General features: G+C 39.0%; 1 protein-coding gene across 1 annotated transcript in view; it reads left to right on the forward strand.

Moving 5' to 3' along the window:
* XPO4 (exportin 4) overlaps nt 1–12,675 on the forward strand; it is a 115,222-nt gene that overhangs the window by 78,875 nt on the left and 23,672 nt on the right. Inside the window, exons 10-16 of the mRNA XM_011976541.1 lie at nt 1,312–1,488; nt 2,046–2,188; nt 2,684–2,829; nt 3,629–3,806; nt 10,501–10,660; nt 11,172–11,341; nt 12,141–12,315. Coding sequence (XP_011831931.1) covers nt 1,312–1,488; nt 2,046–2,188; nt 2,684–2,829; nt 3,629–3,806; nt 10,501–10,660; nt 11,172–11,341; nt 12,141–12,315 — 1,149 coding nt within the window. The remainder of the gene's footprint in view (nt 1–1,311; nt 1,489–2,045; nt 2,189–2,683; nt 2,830–3,628; nt 3,807–10,500; nt 10,661–11,171; nt 11,342–12,140; nt 12,316–12,675) is intronic.

Consider the following 12,675-nt stretch of genomic DNA (forward strand, 5'->3'; position numbering starts at 1 on the left):
AAAAAAAAAAAAAAAAAAAAGTGTTCTATCTGTTTCAAGCATTGCAGTGGCTTCCTGTTGCAATTGAAAGAAAACTTAGTGTCCTTGTCATAGCCTATCAAGGCATTCAGTCTGTTCCTCGCCTGCCAGCCCCCATTCTCACCCCATGTTACGTCAGGACCTGTCACGGTCTGCTCCAGGTCCACCGGCTTTCTCTCAGTGGTACAAATGCCAGGCTCATTCTTGCCTCCTGACCTTTGCAGGTTTTAAAACTAGAGTGACCTTTTAGCCAAATGTTAGCTCCATTCAGGGAGATCTTGGACCACAAGTAACTCTATGAAACAGCCTGGTGATGTACATTGTCATCCTACCTTTTTCTCTGATGATTTTTCTCTTCTTTCTCAGTGGTGTAGTTTAGGTATTAACACTTTAATTCAGTAATAGTAGCTAAATGAAGAAGAAAGAATAGGAAAGAGGAAAATTAGGAATAACAAGCTAAACAATTTCACTGCGACTACCTTGAAGCGTATACAGCTTCATGGTCTTGTTAGTGGATCTTGTACAGGTCTGTTTACATCCGGTACCATGCTTGTGGAGAGGCCTATTCAGCCAGTCAGAACTTTGGGCAAGGAGAAGCCTTGCTTTCCCTCATCTTCTCATCTACTCGTCTCTTTTTCTAAGTCTCCCACATGTGCCTCCTTTGTAAGAAGAAAAACTAACTGCAGTGAACCAGAAAGACAGAGAACCAAAAAGAGGGAGAAATTTATTTCCACATTTACAAAGTATTTGTGCTTGTTAAATTCTGAATTTTCTCTAAGTATGGGACACTTTAGGTATTTCTCCAATATTTTTTTGAAGACATTTAATGCTTTTCTACTGTATGGGATTTGCTGTTCTTTTTTATTATAAGTTATTTCTTGTTAAGGAGCACTGGTAGAGTTCTCCCCACATATTCTTACACCTGCTGATTAAGTCAGTCTGTTTTCATCATTCTTCAGTTTCTCTAAAACCATTTTAACATGTGTAGGGTGTATAATTTTTTTTTTATTTTAACAATTCTCTTCTTGACTACAGAAAATGTTAATATTTTTATTTGAAAAATGCATGTTCTGCATAACACTGAACAGCTGGTTTTTAAAATAAACTTTAATTCCAGATTGCCTAAGACTTACTTAGACTGAACTTAGATTTTAGAAAGTACAGTAAGAACTTAATAATTGGGAAGTTCTGTTAAAGGAAAAACTTAAACTATTTGTATGTGTTTATATGACTTGTTATAATGCCAATTGTTGTTCTCTGAACATTTGTTTTATGAATGTTCTTTTCTTTTAGCTTGATAAAGATGACATGGTATACATGGAAGCATATGATAAATTGTTGGAGTCCTGGTTAACTTTGGTTCAAGATGACAAACATTTCCATAAAGGCTTTTTTACCCAACATGCAGTTCAAGTTTTCAATTCCTATATTCAGTGCCACCTAGCCGCTCCAGATGGCACAAGAAATTTGGTGAGTTTTACGCAAGATGGTAATTAACAGTCTATTTCATCATAGGCTATATTTCACCGTGTTACACATTATATAATGCCAGAAATTCAGGATGGGTTCCCTCAGAAGATTTGCTGGGAGCAGAAGTGGCCTTGTTCTCTGAGTTCTTCTTATATGGGATGTTGCTTGTATGTATTCCTTTTCAGTTACCCACCTCTTTCTGTCTAGCTGTTAAGAGAGATGAATAATTTGGACCATGGATGTCCGGTCTTTTCAGTGACAGAAGTTCAATGCTCCCATGTGGGAGGTGGGTTGTGGGCATGCAGTTAGTTGTGTTGATCACCATGGAGTGATTCCTGTACTTCTTGCTCTTGTATGTTTCCCTGTTTTGGTAACTATCCCGGCTGGCAGCCGTGTTAGAAGGGAGTTCGTAGATAGCTGTGCTCGAAGGTTGGCTGTGTCCCGCTCTCCTTTTGCTCTGCAGTGCTAAGCTGTCTAAGCTGTGTTACGGAGCCGCAGAAGTGCATGCGGAATAGGTAATGCAGTTCCTCATTGTTTATTGCTTTCACTTGCAATAGACTGCCAATGGCGTGGCCTCTCGTGAGGAGGAAGAAATAAGTGAACTTCAAGAGGATGATCGAGACCAGTTTTCTGATCAACTGGCCAGTGTAGGAATGCTAGGAAGAATTGCTGCAGAGCACTGTATACCTCTTCTGACAAGGTACACACAGTCCAGAGAAACCCCATGGAGCAAATGTTCTCCATTCACAATTCCCTGGAGGGCACTTAAAGTGTGTAAAGACTTTAAACACCCCACCCCGTGTCCCAGCACACTGGAACAATGGACAGAAACATACTCATGATTGCCTTCCTTGGCTTAGACCTTTGGAGCCCAGGCACTACAGCGTAGATGGCAGAGAGATTATGGAAAACATGGTATGAGAAATGATTTGACCCATATCAGTAAAAACTTGGAATAACCAGTTTTCAAATGCCTGTTGTAAACCTTGTTTGTAAAGCAGTGTTTTAATTCTGTGTTATAAAAAATAAATCATAATTCCTATAGTGCTGTGAGAACAGTTGTGTACTATAATGTTTTTGTATATGTGTTTTTACGCTAACATTTAATTCGTGTTGTCTGATATATGGAATTTGTAAGTTGTTCCATGTCTTTGCTTATTGAACTTTATGAAGCTGCTGTTTTCTCCTCTTTTAGTTTATTAGAAGAAAGAGTAACAAGACTCCACGGTCAGTTACAACGACATCAGCAACAATTACTTGCTTCACCGGGTTCAAGCACTATTGACAACAAAATGCTTGATGATCTCTATGAAGATATTCACTGGCTTATTTTAGTTACAGGTTGGTTGGTGGTTTCTTTTTAAAATGTAATTGCCAACTGAGCAGTTTAAGCCTTAAAAGAAACTTCATATATGAAAAACAATAGTGTGTATACAATATTGGATAAAATTTGGATACAGCTATTTTCTGTCATAGAACTATGGATGCATTTTTAAAAAATACTGGCTAATATGTATGCAGTGCTATTGCATACCAAATGTTTTACGGATCTCATTTTACCCGCTGAATTAGTATTGCTAGGTAGTATTACTGTTATCATCATCATCGTCATTATCCCCAACTAATAGATGAAGAAGCTGGGACTTGGAGAGTATAAGAAACTAGCCCATTGTCACAGTGCTGTTCATTTTTGGAGCCAGAATGTAAATCTAGGCAGTCTGACTCTTAGGATCTGCTTTTTTGACCACCATACTGTTAGTGATTCCATATTTTAAGTAATAAGGAAAAATCTTGACTTTTGAAAATGAACTAATATTGACTTCTAATATAGATAGTAGCAGAATTTCTATTAACTTTACAGAATACAGTACTGAAAATTATTTAAGACAGTAGATTAAAAAGCCCCTATGAATTACAAAATTGGTGAATAAAACATTTGTCCTTTTCTGTATTTTTGAGGGTTACTTATCTGAGACGTAGAAAGTTTTTTTGCATAAACTTGAAATTAACAGGTTAACATTTATAATTTACATCAATTTATATGATGTATCTAAATCAAATAAAACTGAAAACATTTATAGTACAATTTGATAAATGTAGATTTGTTAAGTGTTCATTTTTAATTTTTTTTAAACTGAAGGCTACCTCTTAGCTGATGATACTCAGGGAGAGACTCCGCTAATACCTCCAGAAATAATGGAATATTCCATTAAGCATTCATCTGAAGTTGACATTAATACAACACTTCAAATTTTGGGATCTCCAGGAGAAAAGGCTTCTTCCATCCCAGGGTACAACAGAACAGATTCTGTGATTAGGTAATATAAACTCTATAGCTGTGCTCTTGTAATTTTTATACTGTTTTATAAATTCTGAGTTGATGGGTAGATGACTGGAGTGATAGGCACGTTGTAAATCTGATACATGAAAAAAAATGAAAACTTGGAGAAGCCTTGAAATACACAAGGATGGCAAGTACTCAGTATATTTAGGCAATGCCACTCTAGTGAGAGTTGACAGCTATCCCCAGTACTGAAGAAGAGAAATGTCACATTATTCTGAATACGATGAGACTTGGAAGGGACATTGGATGTAGTTATGAACGTGACGCCTGTCCATCAGAGGGCAGTACTGATGCATGCAGGCGCCCTAAACAAAGGGGACCAGATGAACATTAAGTCTCGCTCATAAAAGCTAAAACTATGTTTCGGTGGCTTTCTCATGGAAAATGATGGATAATTCGTATCTCAAAAAATGGAAATATTTATTCTAAATGTGAAACTGAAGAGCCCTGTTAGACGACAGGAGAGTGCCTCAAATGAAACAATTCACTTTAATCTTTCTAGTACTAATGGCAAAATTTTCGTTAATTCTTAATGGTGAAATTAAGGAGGGGTAAACCTGTATTAGAAATGTCTGGCCAGGTGCAGTGGCTCACACCTGCAATCCCAGCACTTTGGGAGGCTGAGGCAGGAGGATGGCTCACACCTGCAATCCCAGCACTTTGGGAGGCTGAGGCGGGCGGATCACGAGGTCAAGAGATTGAGACCATCCTGACCAACATGGTGAAACCCTGTCTCTACTAAAAATACAAAAATTAGCTTAGTGTGGTGGTGCAGGCCTGTAGTCCCAGCTACTCGGGAGGCTGAGGCAGGAGAATCGCTTGAACCTGGGAGGCAGAGGTTGCAGTGAGCTCAGATCACGCCACTGCACTCCAGCCTGGTGACAGAGCAAGGCTCTGTCTCCAAAAAAAAAAAAAAAAGTTCCTAAAAGTGGATTTGAAAACAACATGTAAAATTTCAGTATCTTTATTTTAAATGTAGGTTGCAAGCAGAGATGTCAGTAATGATAATAACATTGGTTTTTATCAGCTGCAAAACCAGTAACTCAAACAGGATGCTGTCCCCTTTATTCTTTTTGGTATGCAAAAATATATGGATATCATTTAAACATGCAATAGAAAATGTGGCTTTTAAAAAAATAGTTGAAATATTAAGCTGATAACCAAGGATATGTGGGGAAATTTATTTCCTTTATTGTTGCATTGTCTTGTTTGAAATAAAATCATACTTTATTGAAAAAGTTACATCTTCATTTTAGGATTACTATAGTCATTAGATTTAGTGTCTCTGGAAATCAGTGCTTTGCTCTGGTTTGGTTGATGGTGAATGTTAATTTAAAAAGCAGTTCATTTCAGGGTGCTGTCATATTATATATTCTTTGTTGTACTGTTTGCTTGGGCAGTAGCATTAGGAGTGCTTTCCTTGTATTTTAAGTGCTTTTTCAATTTTTGTCAGTCCCAGATGTTAGTGTGGGAGTGACACATTTTGGTATCTGAGAGCACAGACTATGGAGGATTGGGACAAAAAAAAAACTCACTATATTTTTAATCCAAAGAATTAATATGAAATTTAATGTTATATGGTAGAAACATTTCTTGTTTCACTAAAAAAGCAGCTCACATTTCTTAAAACAGGTATCATTTGAGAAATAATTATTGACTACTGACTACCTAACAGGGAGCCTTTGGGTATTTGAACAAAACAGATAGAAGTCACTCCTCTTTTAAAGCTCTTTGTAAAGGAGAGAGAATAAATAAGTAAATTATGTAGTCTGATAGAAGACAACAAATGTGACAGGTAAAAAGCTAGAGTGAGAGTATCATTAGGGATTGTTGTAGCTGTCATTAGTGTGGTCAGTGTTGGCTTTATTAGAAGGTGATGGGAGCAGAGACGTGAGGCTGGTAAGGGAGGCCATGCAGGTGTCTGTGGGGAGAGCATTCCAAGCAAAATAAGCAGTGAATGCAAAGGCCCTGGGCCTGCCTGGCATGTTCAAGAACAGCAAGAACAGCCGCGGTGGGTTGAGTAGAGTGAGGTGGAATTTTGTAGGAGATGGAGTTAGGAAAATAGAAGGAAAACAGATAAGGTCTTAGGCCTTTGTAACATCTTTGGCTTTTGTTCTGAATGAAGTGGCATGCCATTGTAGGGTTTTGAGCAGAAGAGTAACTTAAATGTTAAGAAGTCGACTCTGCTGCATTGAGAGTAAACGATGGAGGCTGGGCACCGTGGCTCACGCTTGGAATCCTAGCACTTTGGGAGGCCAACGTGGGCAGATTGCCTTAGCTCAGAAGTTCAAGACCAGACGGGGCAATGTTGAAACCCCGTCTCTACTAAATACAAAAAATTAGCTAGGCATCGTGGTGCTTACCTCCTGTAGTCCCAGCTACTCAGGAGGGTGAGGCACGATAATCGCTTGAACCTGGGAGGCAGAGGTTGCAGTGAGCTGAGATCGCACCACTGCCCTCCAGCCTGGGTGACACAGCGAGACCCTGTCTCAAGAAAAAAAACGCAAAAAAACCCTGAGAGTAAGTGATGGAAGCCAGGAGACCAGTTAGGAGACAAATTGTAGTAATCCAAGAGAAAGATAATGGTGGCTCAGACCTATACTGGAGGTTGTGAGAAGTTAAAGAAAGCTCTGTTTGATTTATTGTGTTGACTTTGGATTTATGACGTACAAATGTAATCTAGGATTGACTTGGAAAATAAGAGAAACTGAGTGCTGTTTGGAATATATTTGTAGATATAGTGCTTTAAGAAATTGAAGTAGGAATGGGGTATTAATCTTGGAATATCAACAGTTTAAAAATATTTTGATGTTTTTATCAGTTAGATTTCAACTCCCCTGCGTGCCAGCATCTGAGGGTACAGTTACAAGTGTGTGTGGGTGTTACAGGAGCTCCTGGTGCCCCTGATCTATGGGCAGAGGAGAACCAGACGTGGCTTCTTGAAGCATAGGAGTACTTCGGGCAGTGACAATAGCATGAGCAGCGATGTTGTTGGAAAGGGGTCCCTGAGGGTTCTCGGATCTTGCGCAAGAAAGAATTCAGGGCGAGTCCATCGAGTAAAGTGAAAGCAAGTTTATTAAGAAAGTAAAGGAATAAAAGAATGGCTACTCCACAGACAGAGCAGGAAGTTCCTGAAAATAAGAAATAAGAAAATAAGAGGAGGAACGCATCCACCACAGGCACAGTTCTCTCTGTGTGTGTGTGTGTGTGTGTGTGTGTGTGTGTGTAGGAGGAACGCATCCACCACAGGCACAGTTCTGTGTGTGTGTGTGTGTGTGTGTGTGTGTGTGTAGGAGGAACGCATCCACCACAGGCACAGTTCTGTGTGTGTGTGTGTGTGTGTGTGTGTGTGTGTGTAGGAGGAACGCATCCACCACAGGCACAGTTCTGTGTGTGTGTGTGTGTGTGTGTGTGTGTGTAGGAGGAACGCATCCACCACAGGCGCAGTTCTGTGTGTTTGTGTGTGTGTGTGTGTGTGTAGGAGGAACGCATCCACCACAGGCACAGTTCTCTGTGTGTGTGTGTGTGTGTGTGTGTGTGATAAAAAAAGATTATGGGGCAATGTGCTTTGCTGCAAGAGTTTGTGATAAAGGATTAATTTTCTTAATTACTGTATTTTGCAAGAATCAGTATGCTGTCTTTTAAGCAAAATTAGGAATGCTTTTGTTCTACAGATGTCAGGATATCTGGACACTCCCACATCTGGGTCTGTTTAGTAAATCTTATTAATTTGTTCCCTTAACTGTAAACATCTAGAGAATAGGGAATGCTTGACTTTCTGGGAATGCAGCCCATCAGGTCCCAGCGTCATTTTCCTAGCCCTCACTCAAGATGCAGTCAGTCTGGTTCCATGCCTCTGACAGTAAGAGAGCCCTGCTCAAGTGAGAGGAACTTAGGTGTAGCTGGTGTGTGACACAGGAGGGCAGGGCGATGGCCTTGGTAGGGGGATGAGGGTGGAGAGGCAGGGAGGATGCTGTGGGTGGGGCTGATAAAGTGGGAGTAAAAGTACTGACAAGGATTTACAGCTGAGAAGTGAAGTGATCAAATTATTTTAGAGATACTATTCCATGGGTGATCAATTTAAAGGGTGGCAAGGCAAGTTAGGAAGCATTTTCCTTAGTAGTCTTGGAATGAAGATGGAGACAGGTTCTTGGGTCATGAGGTATTTCCGAGGTAGAAGAAAGGCCCCTGGGTGCCTCGCCTGGACCTGCCTGACTCAGCCTGAGTGGCTCTTTCATTGATGTTTCTTCCACTTTACAAAAGAAAGGCCAAAGTTTTCACTTCTACCTCTGAACATGTGGCTTGGCAGGCGTGTAAAACCCTACAGAGGAGAGGGACAGTTGCAAACAGTGTGGCACTAAGTGACTGAGTCACTAGTGAGTGGACAGTTGGCAGGTTTCAGCCCTTTGCATCAAATAACATGAAGAGGACCTAATCACCAGCCCTTTGCATCAAATAACATGAAGAGGACCTAATCACATCAACTAAGAGATTATTAAAAATAATTTTTGTTGGTAGATCTCTGTGATTTTTGGCATATAACTTGGAAGAAATACAAATAATTGGGTGATTCTGCTATTTTAAAAATAGGTTCTACTTATATGAAGTTTTTCAGTACTTACATCAAAAGGAAAAATAGGAATCAAATCATGCTCAACTTGCTCATCTGGCAATAGGTGGTGGTCATTCAAAGACACATGAACTAAGTGGGGAAGGAGCCCTACCAAGTTAATCACACTACGAGATACACACACTTCTATGTTTGTGTTTATTTATGTTTGATAATTTAGTTATATTTATATTGTTTTGCTCAGTTGTCTAGTTTTAAGTATCATAATGATAACTCAATCCAGAAGACATTTTTAAACACTTACGGTCTTATGGTCATTGAAAATGTTTAAAAGTTATCTTTCAATATGTAGACATTTGTATCAGAGTATGTAGTATGATGAATAAAATACTGGAACATAAAAATTATATTAGGATAATGTTCTATGGAAAATGAAATTGAAATAAAAACAAGGAAAATTTGTTTACATTTTTAATGGATTATAGTGGGCACCAGAACATTACGATAATAAAACTCCAGTGCATAAATGTAAAGTGTTAATGTAACCAGTTTATTTTGAATTTTGTTAGGCTGGAATATATATTTAAAATGATTTAATCTCACTGGAAATTTTGACATAGCTGCAACTTAAATGTATTACTGTATTGGGAGATTGCTGGGGTTTTGTTTGTTTTGTTGTTGTTCACATACCCCCTAAAAAAAATTTCTGAAGTTTGAGCACTGGTGGTATAGGAAGTGTGTGTGCAGTGAAGAAGGCTGGGCATGGTGGCTCATTCCTGTAATCCCAACACTTTGGGAGGCCAAGGTGGGAGGATTGCTTGAGCTCAGGAGTTCACGACCAGCCTGGGTGACATGACGAAACCTTGTCTTTAAAAAAATTTTGTAAATCGGCCTGGTGTGGTAGTGTTTGCCTGTAGTCCCAGCTACTTGAGAGACTCAGGCAGGAGGATCGCTCGAACCCAGAAGGTTAAAGCTGCAGTGAACCGTGATTGTGTCTGGGCATACTGCTGCCTGGTGACACAGCAACTCTGTCTGAAACAGAAAAAAATAGAAGAGATTCTGGGCTGGAACCTTAAAAACCTCCTGATTTAAAGAAGGAGGTCAGGAGAAGAGGATGCTGCTGTAGAGACTGGGAAAGAGGAAGCAGGTGGCTAGATGAAGGGAGGAAGGGCAGTGACCCCAGGGAGGCTGCAGGAAGATAAGGGCAGTGACAGTGGGCCATACAGTGGGGTAAAGAACTGAAACATGTTTGTATGATTTCATGACGAGATCATTTCAGGCTTCCTGAGAGCACTAGTAAAGGAGCATAAGCCGAATTTGAGTGTTTAGAATCCTTTTCTCAGCACCGATATTCTTTGGTGTGTAATGGGTTCTTTCCGTTACATCCTTTGCTTGCTTGCCTTTTGGCTAAAGTCAAGTTAAATATATATCACTTCTGATTATATGCCCTTCTCAACAAAGACATTTCTATTTGTCTGCATGTCACGCTGTGTGACTGACACCACACGACCATATGAATTATGTAGTGTAGGAAAGGACAATATGTGTACTTACACAGGTAATCTTTCTAGCAAGAGTTTTATTTAAAAATACCGTGAAGAATCAAGTTTACTAGATTAGATTTAAACAAGGCACAATATTCAAACTTTCTAGATAACACTCAGATCTTGTACTATAACATGACCATGACATAAAACCACAAACGATACTAACCAGGGTAGTTTTAAGTAGTGATGCTGAAAGAATTTGGCATGTACTCTGAAGATTTAATTTGATGTATTTCTCCTGAAAATCTGAAAGTTTTGAATCTGAAAATTCTGTTTAGCTGGTAATGCTGAGATTCCCGCTTGTGGTTACGACTTCAGCAGAAGGATGTCTTTAGTGTTGACTCTTCCTTTCTTTATCTTGTCTCCTGCTTCGCGAAAGATCAGAAGTAATACAGGACACTTGTCTAAAACTCTGTTGATGAAATTTTCAAGTATGGCCTGACCTAAATTCAGATAATTGAAAGACCAGAAAGGACTTTTAAGGAAGAAAATACAGTTAGACAACCACTAAAGAAATCCAAGAATAAATGACTTCTGTTTTATACCTACAGGCTGTTGTCTGCCATTCTCAGAGTTTCAGAAGTTGAATCTCGAGCAATAAGAGCAGATCTCACTCATCTACTAAGTCCTCAGATGGGCAAAGATATTGTTTGGTTTTTAAAACGCTGGGCAAAGACTTATCTCCTGGTGGATGAAAAACTGTATGATCAGGTCAGAATGTAAAACTGTTAACACTTCATTTGGATTTATGATGATGGCAGTTATAGAAGCAGGAACATTTTTCTTGGTGGGTTTTTCATCAAAATGTAACTGTTTAAGAGCAGTTCAACATTTTCTATGTTGAAGAGAATTACGTGACTGGAATGCTGTTTTAATGTGTGTCTTAGAGCACATCACTTGATTTAGTTTATTTTAACCACTATTGAAGATAAAGATTATTATTTGGGAATAGATTATGTTTTTTTGTATTTGGTGTAATATTATGTTAGTTTTTTAATACTATGGGAATAACAGAAGTTGACAGGAAAATCACACTGGAAAATGTGAGTGGATTGAGGATGTCTTTTTTTTTGACCTGTGAAAATGAGTACCTGCGTAAAGTTGTTGTGAAGTAAGCACTACTTCAGATTAGATACTGATTTCAGTTTGATTTTTCTCTGTTTTTTTTTTTCTTGAGTTGATCTTTCTTGCTTACCTTAAAAACTTTGTTTCCTCTCTTAAGATAAGTCTGCCATTCAGTACAGCATTCGGAGCAGACACAGAGGGTTCTCAGTGGATAATTGGCTACCTCTTACAAAAAGTCATCAGTAACCTCTCGGTCTGGAGTAGTGAGCAGGACCTTGCAAATGACACTGTGCAGCTCCTTGTCACTTTGGTGGAAAGAAGAGAAAGGTTAGCTCATTGTTGGAGGCTGACTGTGTGTACGTGTGTTGGTGAGAAACTCTTTTTCCCTTCCTGGTGTAGTCCTTTGAACAGGCAGATGGTTACACCGTCCTAATTCTAGCTAGAGCCTACGTTTTTGGAATAGTGCCTTTTAAAAACCGTATCACACTATTATTACAAATGGAAATAGAGCTTTCCCTTCTTATAATTGAGCATTACATTGACTCCTTCAGGATTTGGCATCAACGCCCTATGAGTAACACATCACTAATTTACAGTGTTACGGACACTTTTATGTGGAATGTGCTCTTTTGAATTTTTAGACATCTTATCCCCATTTTAAATATTAAATACTGATATTTAAAATTTAATGCTGGAAAGTAAAATTTTTAGTGCTTTCTACAACAATTCTAGAAATGTTTTCATTGTTCTTACTGTGTAGGAATATCATTGTTATTATTACCATTATCATTGGCTGGTTTATTGAATTCTTACAATTTACTATGTACTCTTCTAAGCACGTCATAGGTAGTATCTCGTTTAATCATTATATCAGTCTCGGCCGCGTGAGACTGTTATTCCTATTTTGCAGATAATAGAGAAGTGATGATTGATAGAGGTTAAATAAATTTTACATCGCCAAACAACTAGTGGCATTTGAATGTGAGCCTGTGTGACTTCAAAGTCTGTCCTGTTTACTGTGCTTTGCTTTAAAAGTAATTAAATCTAGCTATTTTTTATTTTTGTTTCTTTGTGTGTATGTGTATATATAGTAATACATCTTATGTTTTGTTATTTCTACCTGTAGGGCAAACTTAGTAATTCAGTGTGAGAACTGGTGGAACTTAGCTAAGCAGTTTGCAAGCCGAAGCCCACCTCTTAATTTCTTGTCAAGTCCTGTGCAGAGGACATTGATGAAGGCTCTAGTCTTAGGAGGTTTTGCACATATGGACACGGAAACCAAACAGCAGTATTGGACGGAGGTAACAGTGCCTTCTATTTTGATTGCACCCTTTTGTGTAACTCTGTAGTTCCTTTATCTATGCATTGCCGTAAAAGAGTCTCTAGAGACATAAACATATCAGTCATAGCTTTTCTTTTTTTTTTTTTTATTTTTGAGACAGGGTCTTACTCCGTTGCCCAGGCTGGCGTGCAATGGTGCAGTCTCGGCTCATTGCAGCCTCCACCTCCTGGGTTCAAGCAATTCTCCTGCCTCAGCCTCCCAAGTGACTGGGACTACGGACTCATGCCACCACACCCAGCTAATTTTTGTATTTTTAGTAGAAACGGGATTTTGCCATGTTGGCCAGGCTGGTCTCAAACTCCTGGCCTCAAGCAATCTG

The sequence above is a fragment of the Mandrillus leucophaeus genome, unplaced genomic scaffold (assembly GCF_000951045.1).
Source record: "Mandrillus leucophaeus isolate KB7577 unplaced genomic scaffold, Mleu.le_1.0 Scaffold168, whole genome shotgun sequence".
In the NCBI taxonomy this organism is placed as follows: domain Eukaryota; kingdom Metazoa; phylum Chordata; class Mammalia; order Primates; family Cercopithecidae; genus Mandrillus; species Mandrillus leucophaeus.